Source organism: Coregonus lavaretus (assembly GCF_964263955.1).
Source record: "Coregonus lavaretus genome assembly, chromosome: 5".
Taxonomy (NCBI): Eukaryota; Metazoa; Chordata; class Actinopteri; order Salmoniformes; family Salmonidae; genus Coregonus; species Coregonus lavaretus.
The window spans coordinates 65,606,365-65,625,541 of record NC_139992.1 but is presented as its reverse complement, the minus strand read 5'-3'; the positions used below and the strand labels follow the sequence as shown (position 1 = coordinate 65,625,541).

The window sequence follows — 19,177 nt, the reverse complement described above, 5'->3', positions numbered from 1 at the left end:
ACCTGGTGCGGGGAGCTTGGACGGGCCGGACCGGGCTGGCGACGCGCACCACAGACTTGGTGCGGAGAGCAGGAACGGGCTGGACAGGGCTGACGACGCACACCACTGGCTTGGTGCGGGAAGCTTGGATGGGCCGGACTGGGCTGGCGACGCGCACCACAGACTTGGTGCGGAGAGCAGGAACGGGCCGTGCCGGACTGACGACGCACACCACTGGCTTGGTGCGGGAAGCTTGGATGGGCCGGACTGGGCTGGCGACGCGCACCACAGACTTGGTGCGGAGAGCAGGAACGGGCCGGGCTGGGCTGTCGACGCACACCGTAGGCTTTGTGCGTGGAGCAGGAACAGGCCGGGCTGGGCTGTCGACGCACACCACTGACTTGGTGGGAATGGCAGGAACAGGCCGGGCTGGGATGACGACGCGCACCACTGACTTGGTGGGAATGGCAGGAACAGGCCGGGCCGGGCTGACGACGCGCACCACTGACTTGGTGGGAATGGCAGGAACAGGCCGGGCCGGGCTGACGACGCGCACCACTGACTTGGTGGGAAAGGCAGGAACAGGCCGGGCTGGGCTGACGACGCGCACCACTGACTTGGTGGGAATGGCAGGAACAGGCCGGACCGTACTGGGGACACACACCACTGGCCCCACGCAGGGATCAGGAACGGGCCGGACCGGACTGGTAACACACCCCAGTACCTCTCGCCGTGCCTCCACACTTTCCCTCTCCTCTGTGCCCAGTGGCCCCCCTAACCTGGCGGCCTTCTCTGCCAACGCCTTGCACCGCTCTAACCCGTACACCTGCTGGCCCGACGTCGTGAGCCCCCCCCCTAAAAATTTCCTGGGGGTCTCTCCTCCCCGTAGCCCAGGCCTCTCTCCCTCTTGCCAGACTCGCCATCATCTCCTCCCACGTCCATCCTCTCTCCTCGTCCCGCTGCTTGATCCAGTCGAGGTTGCCACGGAGATCTGCCAGCGATGGCTCCTGAACACGCTGCTTGGTCTGGTTATGGTGGTTTCTTCTGTCACGATCGTCTAATGAGGACCAAGGCGCAGCGTTGCGGGTGAACATATTTATATTTATTTACTAGCTCACACGATCAAAACAAAGAACGAAACGTGAAGTCCTTCGATAAACAAACCAAAAGGAACAAGAAACCACAAAACACAAAGTGCAAGACAAACAGTTAAATATGGCTCCCAATCAGAGACACCCAGCTGACACTCGTTGCCTCTGATTGGGAGTCACTCAGACCAACATAGAAAATTAAACATAGACTTACACACCCTGGCTCAACATAACATAGTCCCCAGAGCCAGGGCGTGACATTCATGGTGCAGCTTGCTTGGTGATGCCCCTTGCTTAGTGGTGTTGCAGACTCTGGGGCCTTTCAGAACAAGTGTATATATACTGAGATCATGTGACACTTAGATTGCACATTTTACAAATTTTTGTAATTTAGCAGATGCTCTTATCCAGAGCGACTTACAGTTAGTGAGTGCATACATTTTCATACACTATATACACACACACATACAAACACACCCACAAATAACTATGGTACATAGAACAATAATAGCAACACAGTGAAAGATCATGTGCATGTAGCCCAGTCACATCCTTCAGTTATACATTGTATTCACGTTAATCTCACTCTATCCAAAGGCACGCTCATACACAAATTATGTGCACACACGCAAACGCACCCAAAATCGACATTCACTTATACTGCAGCTCACAAATATTATTCAAATAATGTAACGTGCTTCAGTACCGGGTGTACTTGGGGTTGATAAATAAGCTTGGTCTTGCAGTGCTTCCATTCTTCATAAATTAATATAAAACACACATGTGGACTTTATTTAACTAATTATGTGACTTCTGAAGGTAATTGGTTGCACCAGATCTTATTTAGGGGCTTCATAGCAAAGGGGGTGAATACATATGCACGTACCACATTTCCGTGATTTATTTTTAATACTTTTTTGAAAAAAGTTATTTTTTTCATTTCACTTCACCAATTTGGACTATTTTGTGTATGTCCATTACATGAAATCCAAATAAATATCCATTTAAATTACAGGTTGTAATGCAACAAAATAGGAAAAACGCCAAGGCACTGTAACTAGCCGGCTAACCTCTGTAGCTAGCCAGCAAGCTAGCAAGCAACGCTAAAGGGATTGCAAACGGGTTAGCATAACTCTAGCCAAACAAAAAATATTTTTTCTAAATATTAGCTAGCTGGCTAGCATTTATGAGGCCAGCAAACATGTTCCTCACACGCTAGGAACGTATTTCCTCCAACGTTATAATGAAAAGGTGCCTCTCGGTCCCAAAAGTGCTGATGATGTTGCCCACTGTATGCGCTTTCGGTAGCCTGATTGTGCCCAGACTGAGGAGAAATCCACACACAATGCATCCCTGAACACCTCCTGAAGTGGTCAGCCAGATCCGAACACAATCAGACCAAATCAAATAAAATGTATTTATAAAGCCCTTTTAACATCAACAGATGTCATAAAGTGCTTAAACAGAAACCCAGCCTAAAACCCCAAACAGCAAGCAATGCAGATGTAGAAGCACGGCGGCTAGGAAAACTCCCTAGAAAGGCAGGAACCTAGGAATAAACCTAGAGAGGAACCAGGCTCTGAGGGGTGGCCAGTCGTCCTCTGGCTCTGCCGGGTGGAGATTATAAGAGTACATGGCCATTAAGGCCACATCGTTCTTCAAGATGTTCAAACGTTCATAGATGACAAGCAGGGTGAAATAATAATCACAGTGGTTGTAGAGGGTGCAAGAGGTCAGCACCTCAGGAGTAAATGTCAGTTGGCTTTTCATAGCCGACAGCAGGTGCAGAGAGAGAGAGACTTTTGTGTGTCTAGACCTGTCTTTTCAATGCGATCTTCGTATTCTGATAGCAGAAATCGCAAGAAAGTGTCAAGTGTAGACAAGACCTTACATCAACATGACTCAAACCCATGCAAGATTACTGCATATGGCTTAGGTCTTGATTTCACAACCACCACATCTCATCTAAGAATACAGTTCAAGCATCAACAAGACCATATTACTATGTAATAATAAAAAATCTGATCCATTAAGAACAGGATATCATTTTAGCACATTACATTACAGTACAGAATAAAGTGCAATAACATTGGTAATAGTATAGTAACAAGTTAGTTTCTCATGGACATTGATATAATTTTTAAGTATCTTGTTTCAGGGTAATACACCACATAGGACTACTTTGTTTTGTTATAGAGGGGTAACTACACAAGAACAGTATGGTAAAATGGAAGAACGGCTGAAAAGTGGGTTGGTTACCCGTTATTCTACTATGGCACACAGTGTTTGGTGTTCTAGCTACCCTGAAAAAATAGAATTTGCCTATACTGTACTTAAATTAATTGGTGTCTGGCCAAATAATGTTTTCGTGGTGTGTAACTAAGGTGTTACTATACCATTACCATGTTATTTCTAGTAGCAAAGTCAACAACTGCTTTTTTCGTCTCTTGTATGGATGCATTGCTGACATTTTACACATTTCCTAAGCACACCCATGTGCGGCAGTTTCAGTGTGGGACTAAGATCAAATAAGGCCAAAATGATTTAGTTAATCAAGGTTCTGAGTGAACTGATTGACAACAACGACAAAACTTGATCTAAAGTTTTTGAATGTTTCACAAGTTCCAGTTATGGTTGGACTCAATAGAAATGTTTAAAGAAGATTTTTGCTAAAACTTGACAGCTTGGCTAGAAGCTCAAGCTGTCAAAGAAGGCACTTCACAAGAGTCACCCCCTCATACTTTGCTCAACAATAATGTATTTAAAGTGAGGCCATATCTTCCATTAAAATAAACACACTTCTTCCCGTATAATAGTAGACACATTTATTTAACGTTCTGTTTATTTCTTCAATGTGAACTCACTGCGCTTCCAGTCTGAGACATGTTCCAACATATTCTCCTTGCTAGCGCTTCCTTCACTAGCTAGTAGACAGCCTAAGAAAAGCTCTCCATATAGCTAGTTATGCTACTTTCTCCTCAAAACTAACTAAACACAGTCCAAGCTGTACTTGATATTTAACTAAAGACGAACACACTAAACTTAAATATCTAATATTTACCTGGTAAATGTCATGGATATCCCAGTAGAAAAAGTTTTCCGACAGTTTATCTCCACATGAACCCCTTGATGGACCAAAGGTACGGCGCGAGCTCCTCCCTCTCTAGACTAGTAGGCTACTTACTCCATGAGGTCATTTAGAACTAGTCGCGTACGCAACAACTGCGCTGGCAAATATGCCTCATGTGCATGCTCTTGTTTAATCAAAGTACAGTAGTGACGATGCACGTTGGTGATGGGAAGAAACCTACAAATACCTTTGTATTGTATCCCATATGATGAAATGGACCTATATGACAGTATATTACATGTATATGATGTGGTGACGTAGTGTAGAATTATTTGTTGAACGAGGATTACTGGATGAGTCCTTCAATGAGTGACGATTTAATGTGAAGTAAATCAAATGAGCTTATGGCTTTGCTCATTTCACCCATTATAGTCAGGTGTATGGCGACACCGTGAGGCACAAACTAAAAACTCTCTAGTCCACTATATTTCTTAGTATTTTCAAGATGGGAGTGACCGGTCTGAAAACAAATCAAAACACCTATTATAAACAATGTTTTATGTGCAACTTTAAAACAATGTTTTCATTAAACTTAGCAACCGTTAACGCTAGCCTAGTAAAAAGTTCCTGATCGCCAACCTAACACAGGTGGGATAGCAAATGTTCATAAACGAGTGCAAAACAAACGTAGATCTTTGGTTGCATCTTTTGTCCAATTATTAGCATCAAACAGTGGCGACACGTCATTCAAGGCAGATGGGACAGAGTCCCAGCTGTTTAGCAAAAACATAAACGTGTATATATATATATATATTTTTTTTTTGCATGTTATTTTGGCATTAATACGTGTCACATATCAGTTTGCAAACAATGTAAAAAAAAAAATAATAATACATCATTTGAGTTAATATAGCTGCACACAAACATGGTCTCTTTTTCGCTTTCTTGAGTAAGTCAGCTCCAAAATGCATATGTTTCAGCCTAGCTCAGTGCTTTCTGTGGTGGTGGGGCAGGCAGTGGAAAATATGGAGGGTAGGGGTTGGTAATGTTCTCTAGCTGCGCAGTGATTGGCTCAGTGTTCTGTCACTCATGGGGACACTACATCACTGCAAAATCTACGGGGAGAGCTCGAAAATTCAAGCTCCTTGGGTGCTGCCATAGAGTTACGTTAGAAGTGCCCATCCAAGAAGGCTCAAGGTCATTGGCCATGTTATATCTACCGTAGCTTTGATTGGACTGAGCATGTCAACATCATACTTAAAATCTTAGCTAGCAAGCTAGAAAGCAGTCATCATCATGAATCACTTCGACAATCTACTGGCAAATCTTTTTCAATCCTTGTCATATGAAGATAAATTATAGATAAAACGTATTGGTGCTCATCGGCCATAGGACATAAACATTGCACAACAAGTTGAAAATCGCAAATTCAACAATGAGTGGTTTAGGAAGGAATCAGTGGCTAACTGCAAGCGTTGCAAAGCCCCCCTAGCCTGCTATTCAGTTGAGTGGGTGTGTGGTCTAAGTCTGGGTTTAAGGGTCTCTTTTCCAAGCTTAAAAGGATAAACATTCAACACCATGGGCATTGGCCATGCTGTCAATCCAGCATGACTTCTGCCGCGTTCAAAACAACTGAAAACTCGGAACTGTGAAATCTCAGACTTCAGTGAGTTCAAGACAACTGGGAACTCTGAAAAAAACTAACTCCGACTGGGTAAATAGGTTTTGAACGGTCATCCAACTCGTAATTCCAAGTCGGGAACTCCGGCCTCTTTCTAGAGCTCTGACCTGAAGATCACTGACGTCATGATTCGACCTTGTTTTTTTCAGAGTTCACAGTTGTCTTGAAAGTGCCATAAATCCAGAGAATGCCAGACTTTGATTACAAAATTTGCCCACAAAGACCACCGCACCACCTTCCTGTTCAAGTGAGCACAGTACAACAAGGTGAGTCCAAAAATGTATTGTATGCTGCTGCATAAATTTTGTAATATACCAGGGAGACGTACAGTAGGGGAAAAAAGTATTTAGTCAGCCACCAATTGTGCAAGTTCTCCCACTTAAAAAGATGAGAGGCCTGTAATTTGCAACATAGTCAACTATGACAGACAAATTGAGAGAAAATAATCCAGAAAATCACATTGTAGGATTTTTTATGAATTTATTTGCAAATTATGGTGGAAAATAAGTATTTGGTCACCTACAAACAAGCAAGATTTCTGGCTCTCACAGACCTGTAACTTCTTCTTTAAGAGGCTCCTCTGTCCTCCACTCGTTACCTGTATTAATGGCACCTGTTTGAACTTGTTATCAGTATAAAAGACACCTGTCCACAACCTCAAACAGTCACACTCCAAACTCCACTATGGCCAAGACCAAAGAGCTGTCAAAGGACACCAGAAACAAAATTGTAGACCTGCACCAGGCTGGGAAGACTGAATCTGCAATAGGTAAGCAGCTTGGTTTGAAGAAATCAACTGTGGGAGCAATTATTAGGAAATGGAAGACATACAAGACTACTGATAATCTCCCTCGATCTGGGGCTCCACGCAAGATCTCACCCTGTGGGGTCAAAATGATCACAAGAACGGTGAGCAAAAATCCCAGAACCACACGGGGGGACCTAGTGAATGACCTGCAGAGAGCTGGGACCAAAGTAACAAAGCCTACCATCAGTAACACACTACGCCGCCAGGGACTCAAATCCTGCAGTGCCAGACGTGTCCCCCTGCTTAAGCCAGTACATGTCCAGGCCCGTCTGAAGTTTGCTAGAGTGCATTTGGATGATCCAGAAGAGGATTGGGAGAATGTCATATGGTCAGATGAAACCAAAATAGAACTTTTTGGTAAAAACTCAACTCGTCGTGTTTGGAGGACAAAGAATGCTGAGTTGCATCCAAAGAACACCATACCTACTGTGAAGCATGGGGGTGGAAACATCATGCTTTGGGGCTGTTTTTCTGCAAAGGGACCAGGATGACTGATCCGTGTAAAGGAAATAATGAATGGGGCCATGTATCGTGAGATTTTGAGTGAAAACCTCCTTCCATCAGCAAGGGCATTGAAGATGAAACGTAGCTAGGTCTTTCAGCATGACAATGATCCCAAACACACCGCCCGGGCAATGAAGGAGTGGCTTCGTAAGAACCATTTCAAGGTCCTGGAGTGGCCTAGCCAGTCTCCAGATCTCAACCCCATAGAAAATCTTTGGAGGGAGTTGAAAGTCCGTGTTGCCCAGCGACAGCCCCAAAACATCACTGCTCTAGAGGAGATCTGCATGGAGGAATGGGCCAAAATACCAGCAACAGTGTGTGAAAACCTTGTGAAGACTTACAGAAAACGTTTGACCTGTGTCATTGCCAACAAAGGGTATATAACAAAGTATTGAGAAACTTTCGTTATTGACCAAATACTTATTTTCCACCATAATTTGCAAATACATTCATAAAAAATCCTACAATGTGATTTTCTGGAAAAAAAATTCTCAATTTGTCTGTCATAGTTGACGTGTACCTATGATGAAAGTTACAGGCCTCTCTCATCTTTTTAGTGGGAGAACTTGCACAATTGGTGGCTGACTAAATACTTTTTTCCCCCACTGTATATATATACATATACATATCCTTTTAACAAATACATTTCCCTTTATTACTTTCCAACCCCACCACCCCTTCCCTAATTGGAGTAAACTAGTGAACAACAACAGCTTCTACTTCCAGCTTATACATACTATATACATTTTATAGACACAGTCAATTTTACAATAATTCTATTTTGTTTGTTTTTACTTCTGAACTTCCTCTACCCTCAACCTCTCCGATCATTTTCATGATGTCCATCTGGTTTGCTTCTATATGCCATATCTTTCTAACTGTGCTCTTTCACAAAAGTTCTCAACCTATAACCTATATACTTATTATAGACACAGTATGCTTACATTATTAGTTATCTTGTTGTTGTTAGTTATTAGTCCCATCCTTCAACTCCATTCAAACCACCCATCTATCTCTTAACACCATCCATATTGGATTTCTATTTGCCATATATTTTTTCAACTGTACTGTGATGTTTTACAAAAGTTCTGAACCTTTCTATTCTCATTGTTTCTACAGATTGTAAATTGAAAATACATTTTTTTGCTAAAATATTATTATTGATCGATTGACTATGACTTTTCAGATCACCCAGTAATGCTATCTGCAGGGTTAGCTCCAGGTAAATATTGCAATCCTTTAGCCATTCCTGGACCTGTGTCCAAAAACAAGCTATAAATGGACAGTACCAAAACAAATCTAATGATTCTGTCTCTTCGCAGCAAAATCTGCAGAGCTGGGAAGATTGTATCCCCCATATAAATAACATTCTATTGGTAGCAAGAATTTTATATAATAATTTAAATTGAAAAATTCTAAGTTTTGAATCCGGCGTCGTTTTGCGTATCAGTTCATAAACACTATGCCATGGGATCGGTACGTCAAAAATATCCTCCCAACTATTTTGCAATCTATATGGGATGGCTGTCAATCCTTTGGTCCTTAAATGAAATGGGTATACTTTTTTATTTATCACAGTTTTCTTTAACCAATTATGTTCTTTAATGCAAGGTCGACAGACAAGTTCCTTACTTTTTCCCCCTTCCACTTACCTCTTCCATTTTTGCGGTAATGCTGCAATTATTTGGTTGTAATTTTGGGTAGAGCAGACATTTCCAAATGTTTTTGTTAGCTGCATGTGCGACATAACTCCACCAGTCCTACCGATGATATCATTTACGAAGATTATACCTTTTTTAAAAATTTTGTCAAAAAAAAAAAAGTTTTTTTATCAATTAGTATATTTGAGTTTAACCACAATATTTGTTGCATTATTTGTTCTGTCGTTTCTGGAGGATTAAATTGAAATTAAAACCAACTTTCTATGGCTTGTTTTAGAAATAGTGATATTTGGGAGATGATTTCCTTTTCAAATAACTGAAAGTGAGAGGTTGTAATCTGAATAAAGGGCCATTCTTGAACATTGGGTGAGACAATTTTACTAATTTTCTAGAGAACCAGTTCGGATTTAAGTATAACTTTTGTATGACTGAAGCTTTTAGTGATAGGTCTAATGCTTTAATATTTAATAATTTCTGTCCTCCGAATTCATATTCATTATATAAATAGGCCCATTTAATTTTGTCTGGCTTGCCGTTCCAAATCAAATTGAATATTTTTCTCATATAATTTAAAAAAAAACTTCGCTAGGCGTAGGCAAGACCATAAGCAAATAGGTAAACTGGGATAATACTAAAGAGTTAATCAGGGTGATATTTCCACAAATTGACAGGTATTTACCTTTCCATGGTAGCAAGATCTTATCTATTATTGCTAACTTTCTATTAAAATGTATTGGAGTGAGATCATTTATTTCATTTGGGATATGTATTCCCGAGTATATCCACATCACCATCAGGCCATTTTATTGGTAAACTACATGGTAATGTAAATTTTATTTTGTAGTGATCCAATACGTAATATAGTATATTTATCATAATTTGGTTGTAATCCAGAGAGGTTAGAAAATGTATCTAGATCCTCTGAGGCTGTGGAGGGATTCAAGTTGTGGATTTTAAAGAAAACATGAATCAGCGTACAATGACACCTTTGTTTTTAAGCCCTGGATTTCTAATCCCTTGATATTATTGTTGGATCTGATTTTAATAGCTAACATCTCGATGGCCATAATAAATAGATATGCCGATAGTGGACAACCTTGTTTCACTCCTTGACAGTTTAAAACTTTCTGAGAAATAGCCATTATTTACTATTTTACACCTAGGGTTAGTGTACATGATTTTAACCAATTTAATAAGAGATTCTCCAAAATTGAAATGCTCCAGGCATTTATATATAAACCCCAGTCGTACTTTATCAAATGCCTTTTTGAAGTCTGCTATGAATAGCAGGCCTGGTTTCCCAGATTTTTCATAGTGTTCTATTGTTTCCAGTACTTGCCTTATATTATCTCCAATGTATCTTCCATGTAAAAAACCTGTCTGATTTGAATGAATAATGTCTAACAATACCTTTTTAATTCTATGTGCTATACATTTTGCTAGAATTTTTGCATCACAACACTGAAGTGTAAGGGGCCTCCAATTTTTTTAATGGAAGGGATCTTTATATTTTCCACTTGTATTCTGTTTCAGTAATAATGAAATCAGACCTTCTTGAGTGTCTGATAATCTACCATTTACATAGGAGTGGTTAAAACATGCTAATAATGGTCCTCTGAGTATATCAAAAAGTATAATTACACAGTCTAATTGCTATAATTAATAATGCAATGATTTACATTTACTTAAGTCTATACAAACATGCCATTTTGTCATATTAATGAATCACTTCATGCTTTGGTTCATTCCTGTAATACAGCCAGATGCCCTGGACTTTGAGACAGGGTGTGTGTGTGCATTGATTATTTCTGTCCTCCAGTCTCCTCACTATGCATGCACAGGTAACCAGCCCAAATCCCAGCGGATCAAAGAGCCTCAAACACAGCTGAAGGATGGAACAACGCCAGTGCCTTCTCATATTCTGAATCTGTCCAACCTCACCATCTGCTGGATTGGAAGCTGGCTAAGGCTGACAGCTGTTGTAAAAATATTTGTTTCCAGCGTTAATATACTGCCTTCCGCCATCTTACAAAATGCCTAAGGCTAGTATGGCCTATCATCTCCCTGTGGGCCATAAAAAGCCTTCTTCACTAGTACTGACTTCTTTGCCACAAAGACTGACAACAAAATATGAAATATAAGCAGCGAGGAGCCCAAATGAAATGGTTTGAGATCCAGTTTTGGCTCCTACAGTAGTCTCTCTCCCACACATTCCAGATCATATTCTTCCATCTTGCACATGGTCAGTAAGACCTCACTCACACGCCATAACTTCTCTGCATTCCTCAAATGTTTCCACTATACACAGCTGTATGTATCGACTTCCATTTACTTAATGTGCCTATGCAATGTACAGTATGACTGTCAGGAAGAAAATTACTAAATTGTGTAGACATGTCAAACAAACTCTTAGGATATAATTCAAGCAATTTCATAGAGACTTGTTGCCTGTTCCTATCATAAAATAGCCAACTACACAATAACTGAAAGTAGAGAACTACTCAGGTTAATATCAGACAATAAGAGCCCATAGATACTCTTCATGGTGGATCTAGAAGAAGTCCTCTTCAGTGCTTTGCTGGGTTCAGCCTCACAACAGATATTTTGTGAGAGCCCTATAAGAGAACTTCCTTCCAAAGAGGCACCAAGTTCAAAAAGACACATTCTGCTGTGGGTCAGTTTCTGTGGAGACACCATGATACAGCCATACTGCTGGCAAAGCTTCCCTGAGACATGCCAGAGTAAGTTTCACTCTCGGAAACACATAATGTATGCTGTAGTAACATGATTAAAGTATATAGATTATGGAGATGGTCTACAAAAATAGGCTACAGTGTGCATGCTCATGTGGAAGAGCGGCTCCTGTCAATATGATAGAGCAGCGAGCCAGAAAATCCCTTGGGAAAATGCACCCAAAGAGGTTTGAGTTGATAGGAGTGTTAAACGTCTATGTCAATGCTGCTTTCAAGACCCCTGGGAACACGGGGGAAAAAACAAGGTCAAATCGTGACGTCTGATCGTCAAGTAGGATGATCCGAGTTTCCGACTTGGCATCCAACTCCCCCAGAGTTCCCAGTTGTCTTGAACACACTAAAGTTGAAGATTTCAGAGTTCAAAGTTGTCTTGAACGCAACATACAAGTGTGACGTGTAAACGAAAACTCCATCTCCTTCAAGCTGACCATGTACTTGTCACCACCCTGTGGTCATGACAAACATTTCAGCATGACTTTTTTTTTTTTCAACTGAACTATTCAATGAAAGACACTACAATGAACTATAATTATACATGTGAACCTTGTTAAACATAAAACAAAAAGGACATTTTCTAATGCTATGCAATTTTTTTATTCAAGCCATCAACAAATGCTAAGCTTATCACTATGAAAACAGACACTGACGAAACAGTCAAGTCATCCAGCTTATACCCTCTTATGCAACAAACTAATTTCAAAATCCCCACCATGTGCGCTTTTAGTTCACTTATGGTTACAGGGTCGCATACACATTAATAAAAAGGCACAGTAAATGCTGGTTCATAGTAAGCAGAAATCCACCCATATCCCCACAAAGTTCACCTAAAAGAAGCAGTCACAAATTGCAACCAATTCAAAGTAGCTGAATTGATTCTACATTAATTAATAACGTTAAACATTCAAGTCTTTTCTGACATCTCATGTTGGTCCTCTCATGCATGTAACTAACACTTCCTGCTGGTCTTACACAGTTGACTTCACATGTTTCTCTCAGGCAACTTCAACACATTTTGCTTCAGAACTTTTTCGGTTGCTGGATGCAGAAGCTAGACTTGAAAGCTGGCGAGTGTGCCTTCTCCAAAGCAGGTCTGAGTCTGCTGTGTTTCACACTTACTGGGGTCTCTGGGAAGTCATGTCCCAACTGAAACAATTAAGAAATCATATTTTATAAAATCATGGCTTACCAAGCAATCTGGAATAAACTATTTGACTATGCCAATCTGTAGTAGGTAGGCTATTAGTAAAGTGTTTACTTGCATAATCATTACAAATGAAGCCAAGTGATTTTGTAGTTTACAGCTAAACCGGTTTCTTGGCAAACCCTTGTGGGACACTGAAGCAGCCATTCTTTTAAGTCAGATATCCTTACCTTGTCAAGTGTTCCTGACATCAAGACACTGACTAGCTGCATTCGGCTGGAGGTGGCTGCAGATCTAGAACAGTATTACATGTTTAACGACAAACTCAACATTACAGTTAAGTGTTTTCTTGATGTTCTCTCAATGTAAAAAAATAAAATCATCCAAGCTCCATCAATCAGCGAGACGATTATTGGGTCGTATTCATTAAGGACCTAATGGAAGAAAACAGACAAACAGGGAGGGACTACCTGAACTGTACCTGGGTTTGGGAACCTTCTGTTCCCTCTCTGGGTTCACATGGTGGGTGGCATGACTCTCCTCATAGCTCTTCTTGGCCACTCGTTTCCCCCCAGCCTTCACTGTGGAGCCAGAGTGGAACCGTTTAAAATAACTAGTTAACATTCTCATTCTTTGCCAATCCAGCATTAAATGCTATTTGGAAAGTTATACAAGATCCTCTGCACTTGATCAGAACGGAGTTCAAACTATTCAGAGTTACTGTAAGACTAATCTGTGAATGTTTTAATACCAGTTGGTTTACTTTGCCAATATATAAGTAGATTATGAGAGTATCAGTGTTGGAAGAAGAAAGTTGGTAGACTGATCAAGAGATGGCACTGGCAGTGAATACGGTTCATCAGTGGCTGCTTTTTAATTTCTCAGTTGCTTGCTATATGCAGCTTTAATCAATCTACTTTACACACATCCTGTCAAAGCAACAAGCACTTTGATTTTCAAGCATATAGCCAAGAATTTTTACTGCAAGAGTCCCTTTCAGGGGCTGTATGTAAGCGCATCTCAGAGTAGGGCAAAGCTGATGCTAAAGCACTCCTACGCTGATACACTTGATATGTATGGCCCCAGAACTTCTTTTCTGGGACATCATGTCACACCATAAGTGTATTCAACAGGCAGTGAACTACAGTGCCTTCAGAAAGTATTCATACCACTTGACTTATTCCACATTGTGTTAGACGGAATTCAAAATGGATTAAATTGATTCTCCCCCCCCCCCCCCCCCAACACACAAGTGAAAACATGTTAAGAAATGTTTGCAAATTCATTGAAAATGTAAATACAGAAATATCAAAAAAAATTACATAAGTATTCACACCAGAGTCAACACAGGTTAGAATCACCTTTGGCAACGATTACAGCTGTGAGTTTTTTCTGGGTAAGTCTAAGAGCTTTGCACATCTGGATTGTACAATATTTGTACTTGTTTTTTTAAAGTTGTTTTTACTCAAGCTCTATCAAGTTGGTTGTTGATCATTTCTAGACAGCCATTTAAGCCATGCCATAGATTTTAGAGAATTGTCCTGCTGAAAGGTGGATTTGTCTCCCAGTGGCTGTTGGAAAGCAGACTGAAGCAGGTTTTTCCCCCCTCTAGGATTTTGCCTGTGCTTAGCTCTATTTCATTTATTTGTATCCTAAAAAAAACGCCCTAGTCCTTGCCGATGACAAGAATACCCATAACATGATGCAGCCACCACCATGCTTGAAATTATGATACGTGGTGCTCAGTGATGTGTTGTTGGATTTGCCCCAAACATAACACTTTGTATTCATGACAAAGTTAATTTCTTTGCCATATTTTTTGCAGTTTTACTTTATTGCCTTATTGGAAACAGTATGCATACTTTTATTCTGTACAGACATCCTTATTTTCACTCTGTCAATTAGGTTAGTATTGTGGAGTAATGTTCAGCATAGGTAGTGTTTTTAGTAGTTTTGCCATGTAGTGGTGTAGCCAACTACTGGAACTACACTTTCTTTAGCAAAAATAAAATATGGGTTTAGTAGGCAAGAATTTCCCTTCTTTTTCAGCATCAGACCTGCCTAATTTTCACTTTGTGTTTAATAGGCTAAATTACACATTCTGTTAACATCTGACTCTAGGGTGATCTGTTCTTGCAATTTGAAGTCTGACAATTTTTGTTGTAGTTTGGATGTAGTGAACTACTTTTTCTTTAAGCTACATACAACATAATTGTGTTGGGTCGCCCAAAAAGTTAACATAGAACTGTGAGTTATAGATCTGTCATTCTCATTGACACCTGGTCTAAGAAGCAGGAGATGTTATATGTGCGCTATTTCTATGCTTTCCGTTTTAAAGTTTTGTTTTTGCATCTTTTACTTTGTGGAAAATATATTTCACAGCTGTTGAGATGGTACAATGATTCTCTATACTATACTTGCTTGTTTTGTCACAAACTTAAATTAGGCGAACTATTAGAATTTTTGCAACCAGGAAATGGCGGAGTGAATGTACCACAATTGAACAATAGGCTATGCTATACACTGATTCATGTTTCATAACGCATTGTAACGATAAATACAATTAAAAGTAGCAATGAGAGCATTTAGGCCAACTACTGCATGCAATCGTTATACGTTTAAATGTTTTATTAGTTTACCACCTACGCACTTAAGGTTTGTAGCAGAACCGTAACAATGTTTGCACGGGACGAAGACAAATAAATTCAACGAGAAGAGTAGGCCTATATGATAAATACACTGAATGTAAACCACACTTATTTTCTTAAAAAAGCAAAGAACAATTTTTTACAAAGAAAATATGCACAGTTCAGTGACAATTGCGAATTAGTATGAATTAATCAACATTATACCTGCTGGAGGATGGCCAGCCTTCAATTCAAGACTCTCTCTCATTCCAGATTTAGATAGCTGCACCATTCTCGACTTCTGAACAACAATAACAGATCACAAACTAGGACAATACCAACTCCGTTGCTTTTATACTGCTGAAAGGAAAATGACGTAGCTGATGCAGGACGCAAGCATCAGCATATGGGGCTACAGCAGACTAATTTATTCCACATGAGTGAACCAGACATATGGCGTAAGCAGCCTCAAAAAGTTACATTGTTTTATTTAGTATATCGATTGGCGCATTTGTGTTTGTGGTGTGCATTGAGGATGTTCATGTTCTAAACCTATTTCCTACCTACCAATCCTGCCGTTCATACAACACCATTGCCTAGTTCAAAAACAACCTCCAGCCACTCCCCTCTGTGTTTGCAGATCTGACTAAAGCAGGATAGACGTAAGCAATATGGTAATTCACTATCTGGTTATGTGGAGCATATACATTGCAATCTGACTTTTTAAAGATCTGTACATTATGAAGGACCTAGAGTACAGGGAGGGGCAAGAGATTGTTTATGAACAGAACTCATCTCACATTTATCTTAGTGAAACATGCTTGCTTTTTATGTAATAAATTGTTTTAAATATTTTTTAAATAAAACAATTTACTTGATATCCTGGCAAAAAGCAATGCCTGCATTGTCAGTCTTTTTTGTCACTTCTAACAACTTTCAAAGGGTTTATCTGAAAAGGTCTATTGTCTGGTCATGAAATAAGACAAAGAAAATGCTGAGTGTCTGATCTGTCTTTATCATGTTGGTTATGTCCCAAATGGCACCCTACTCCCTATATAGTGCACTACGTTTGACCAGGGCCCATGGGTCTCTGGTCAAAAGTATTGCACTATATAGGGAATAGGGTGCCATTTGGGGGCCCTGTTCAAAAGAAGTGCACTATGTGGGGCATAGAGTGCCACTTGGGATGTATCCGTTGCCTTCTTTTTCTATGTTATGCATGCAAAGATGAGAGGATGAGCAACAGAAGGGAGGAGTTGTAGAGCTCTTCATGGACCAAACGTTCACATTTATTTCTGTTGGTTGGTGTGCATAGAAAATGGCAGTGAACCATCCCATGAAAGGTCCAGGACAGAAAATGGAAAAATAAAGAGAATATCTGCAAAGTCACAAAATTGTCTGCAATTTATTTATAAAATAAAAGTAAACTTTTATTAACTTTGCAAGTTTATGTTATGATGTTATCTTTTCCCTTCTCTCCTTATTTCTTCATATACTGTATTTATAGATCTATAATATAGATTTGACATGGCACAAGTCTTTACCAGTGCTGATGAGCGTAAACCAGGTGGCATTTTTCTGTATTTACAATTAAATGATGGAAATGTACAACACTCCATGGCATACAGTCTCAACATTAAGAACAAATACAAGTTGATCCCTCTGTACAAACTAACATCTTTAGATTACTTATTTTTTCTTATTTTTTTTCAGATATGAGTTCATGATCCATTTTAGCCTACTAACATACACATACACATACCCCATCTGACTCTTTACCGCAAACCTTCCGTCACATAACCCACACCTTCACCATGCTACCACAGCTACGGGTTTCCAAAAGAAAAACTAACATCTAGACAGAGCAGGACGCCGCTCAAAATGATGTCCAATGCCGCCATCCCCAAACAAACCACTGCATGATTCTCTTTCTTCTTTTAAAACAACAACCACATTCCTTGATTTCCTTCTTTCTTTGGTTAACGTTCTGTTTCTCCATCTGTCATCGCTTCCACCCCCACATTCAGATTAACTTTTTAAAAACAAACACACAGATAAAAGTTCATGGACGAGTTCATCAGTTGGGTTCAAAGATGGAGTCCCTATACCCAGGAGTCTGGTGAGCCTGGGTACTGCTCCGCCCTGTAGGAAGGCCTCCGCGTGGTGGAGTAAAAGTCCACGTAGTTCGTGGTGGATTTTAGTCCATGGCCGTTCGACTGAGAGCTGTAGTCTGCCGTGGGGGGGAAGGTGACTACTTCCTCCATGTAGGGTTCCTCGTAGCCGTGTGGAGACTGCAGGTACATTCTGTAGGTGTCGTAGTTCCGCCTGCTCGGCTCCTCAGTGTAGTACACCTGCTGCTGTGGAGACAAGAGGTGCAACACTAAATCAGGTCTGTCTATGTGAAATACAGGAACATATCTACTTTAAACTCCAGTGTTTGTTTGGTTTATGGGTAATTTTTGGTTGAAATTCTAGTAACAACTAATTCACACTCTTTGGGCGGTTTCCCAGACACAGATTAAACCTAGTCCTAAAAAGCAAGATCAATAGAGAATCTCAATTAAAAATGCTTTTTAGTCGCGGACTAGGCTTAATCTGTGTCCGGGAAACCGCCCCTACATGTATCGAAACTCAAGCTGCATGGCTATACAGGGTTGGGTGTAATATCCTGACTGTCCAGTCTGAGAACGGGTGCAGGGAGGGGAAGGAACAGAGATCCCTCTCCCTGGGTCCTATCTAGGTGCCTGAGACGCCCAGCTCATCCCTATTACAGCAGTCACATTCACTCCAGCTCACACAATGGCTGATATGATGGATGTCTCCTAGCTCTCGCATTCATCCACACTGGAATATGTATCAGTCTCCTTGCATTAGTGTAGTGGAGCAAAAGACCTGTCTGCACCAGCCAAGTTTATAGTGCAGGGAAAGATGGAGATGGATGTCCGTCCAGAAGGGACTGAGTCTGTATTGTATTTACCTGTGCTCTTCTGGGGTCCTCTCTTGTCGGCGAGGAGTAGGACCCGATATAATATGGCGGCGGCTTTCCAGACCCTGGAAGAGAAATGCACAACATAACGGTATAACTTCAACTTCGCCACAAACTTGAGTTGTTAGTGTACAGTGTGTCAAATATCACATCTCACACATCCCCTTAGGCATGATCTCTGTATATGATCAAATACAGCTACGCTGCATTGAACAGACTAATAACACACAGTCATAGAGTTGGGCACCAGCGTCTTATTGTTTGCAAAGCCTGTGGGATGGTATTTTCCTTGGCCCATTTTCAAGCCAGAGGAATCCTGAAACCCATTTCCCACTCTTGTTCCCAGCATTCTGGGTTTTTATGGCTGACCCAGGGAGTGTTGCTGGGTAGACTGGCGGGTAGGCGGGGTGAATGTGGAGGAGCTCTGTTTACTCAGCCCTCTCAGCGCCCCATTGTGGGCTGTCCATCTGGGTGCCCTGCATAGTCAATGTCCCAAATGGCACCCTATTCTCTATGTAGTGCATTACTTTTGACCAGGGCTCTGGTCAAAAGTAGTGCACTATATAGGGAATAGGGTGCCATTTGGGAAATAGCCCTACTGTTCCTCAGGGCAACTAACAATGGCCGCTTTGTAGTGGCTTCCCAGCCAAGTGGCTCACAGTGTGGGTGGACCAGCAACTTTATTGATCAGCAGACCCACTTAAACGCAACAAAAAGGCTCAAGTGCTCTTTTGAACTTAGCCGATCGTCCAAGAGACTTCAGCTCCCAATAAGAGTGATAAGAAAGAGCGAGGTATGGTGGTGGTGGTGGTGGAGCTAGGGGAGAGCTAGGGGAGAGCTAGGGGGAGCTAGGGGGGAGCTAGGGGGGAGCTAGGG

General features: G+C 41.0%; 3 protein-coding genes across 6 annotated transcripts in view; all 3 read right to left on the bottom strand.

Moving 5' to 3' along the window:
- tanc1b (tetratricopeptide repeat, ankyrin repeat and coiled-coil containing 1b) overlaps positions 1-4,223 on the bottom strand; it is a gene marked incomplete at its 3' end in the record, with an annotated part of 187,814 nt that extends 183,591 nt beyond the window's left edge. For both annotated transcript variants that reach the window (XM_084162237.1, XM_084162238.1), the window contains exon 1: positions 4,132-4,223. The remainder of the gene's footprint in view (positions 1-4,131) is intronic.
- A 7,902-nt stretch (positions 4,224-12,125) lies between these two features.
- LOC311129805 (death-associated protein-like 1 homolog) lies at positions 12,126-15,918 on the bottom strand. The gene is made up of 4 exons (XM_084162261.1): positions 15,541-15,918; positions 13,170-13,269; positions 12,919-12,982; positions 12,126-12,690 (listed from the first exon to the last, which is right to left on the bottom strand). The coding sequence occupies exons 1-4, from the start codon at positions 15,605-15,607 to the stop codon at positions 12,565-12,567; spliced, it is 357 nt and encodes a 118-aa protein (XP_084018387.1). The 5' UTR covers positions 15,608-15,918; the 3' UTR covers positions 12,126-12,564.
- Positions 15,919-16,584: 666 nt separating this feature from the next.
- LOC311129793 (plakophilin-4-like) overlaps positions 16,585-19,177 on the bottom strand; it is a 129,588-nt gene continuing 126,995 nt past the window's right edge. For all 3 annotated transcript variants that reach the window (XM_084162241.1, XM_084162239.1, XM_084162240.1), the window contains 2 exons: positions 18,293-18,366; positions 16,585-17,672 (listed from right to left, as the gene is read on the bottom strand). In XM_084162241.1, coding sequence (XP_084018367.1) covers positions 17,418-17,672; positions 18,293-18,366 — 329 coding nt within the window. In that variant the 3' untranslated portion in view covers positions 16,585-17,417. The remainder of the gene's footprint in view (positions 17,673-18,292; positions 18,367-19,177) is intronic.

Excerpts from the sequence above, each read along its gene's own strand:
- LOC311129805 (XM_084162261.1), bottom strand. The coding sequence starts at position 15,607 with ATGGTGCAGCTATCTAAATCTGGAATGAGAGAGAGTCTTGAATTGAAG. Across the intron at positions 13,270-15,540 it reads GGCTGGCCATCCTCCAGCAG|TGAAGGCTGGGGGGAAACGA; the intron begins GTATAATGTTGA and ends CTGGCTCCACAG. Across the intron at positions 12,983-13,169 it reads CAGAAGGTTCCCAAACCCAG|ATCTGCAGCCACCTCCAGCC; the intron begins GTACAGTTCAGG and ends ATACTGTTCTAG.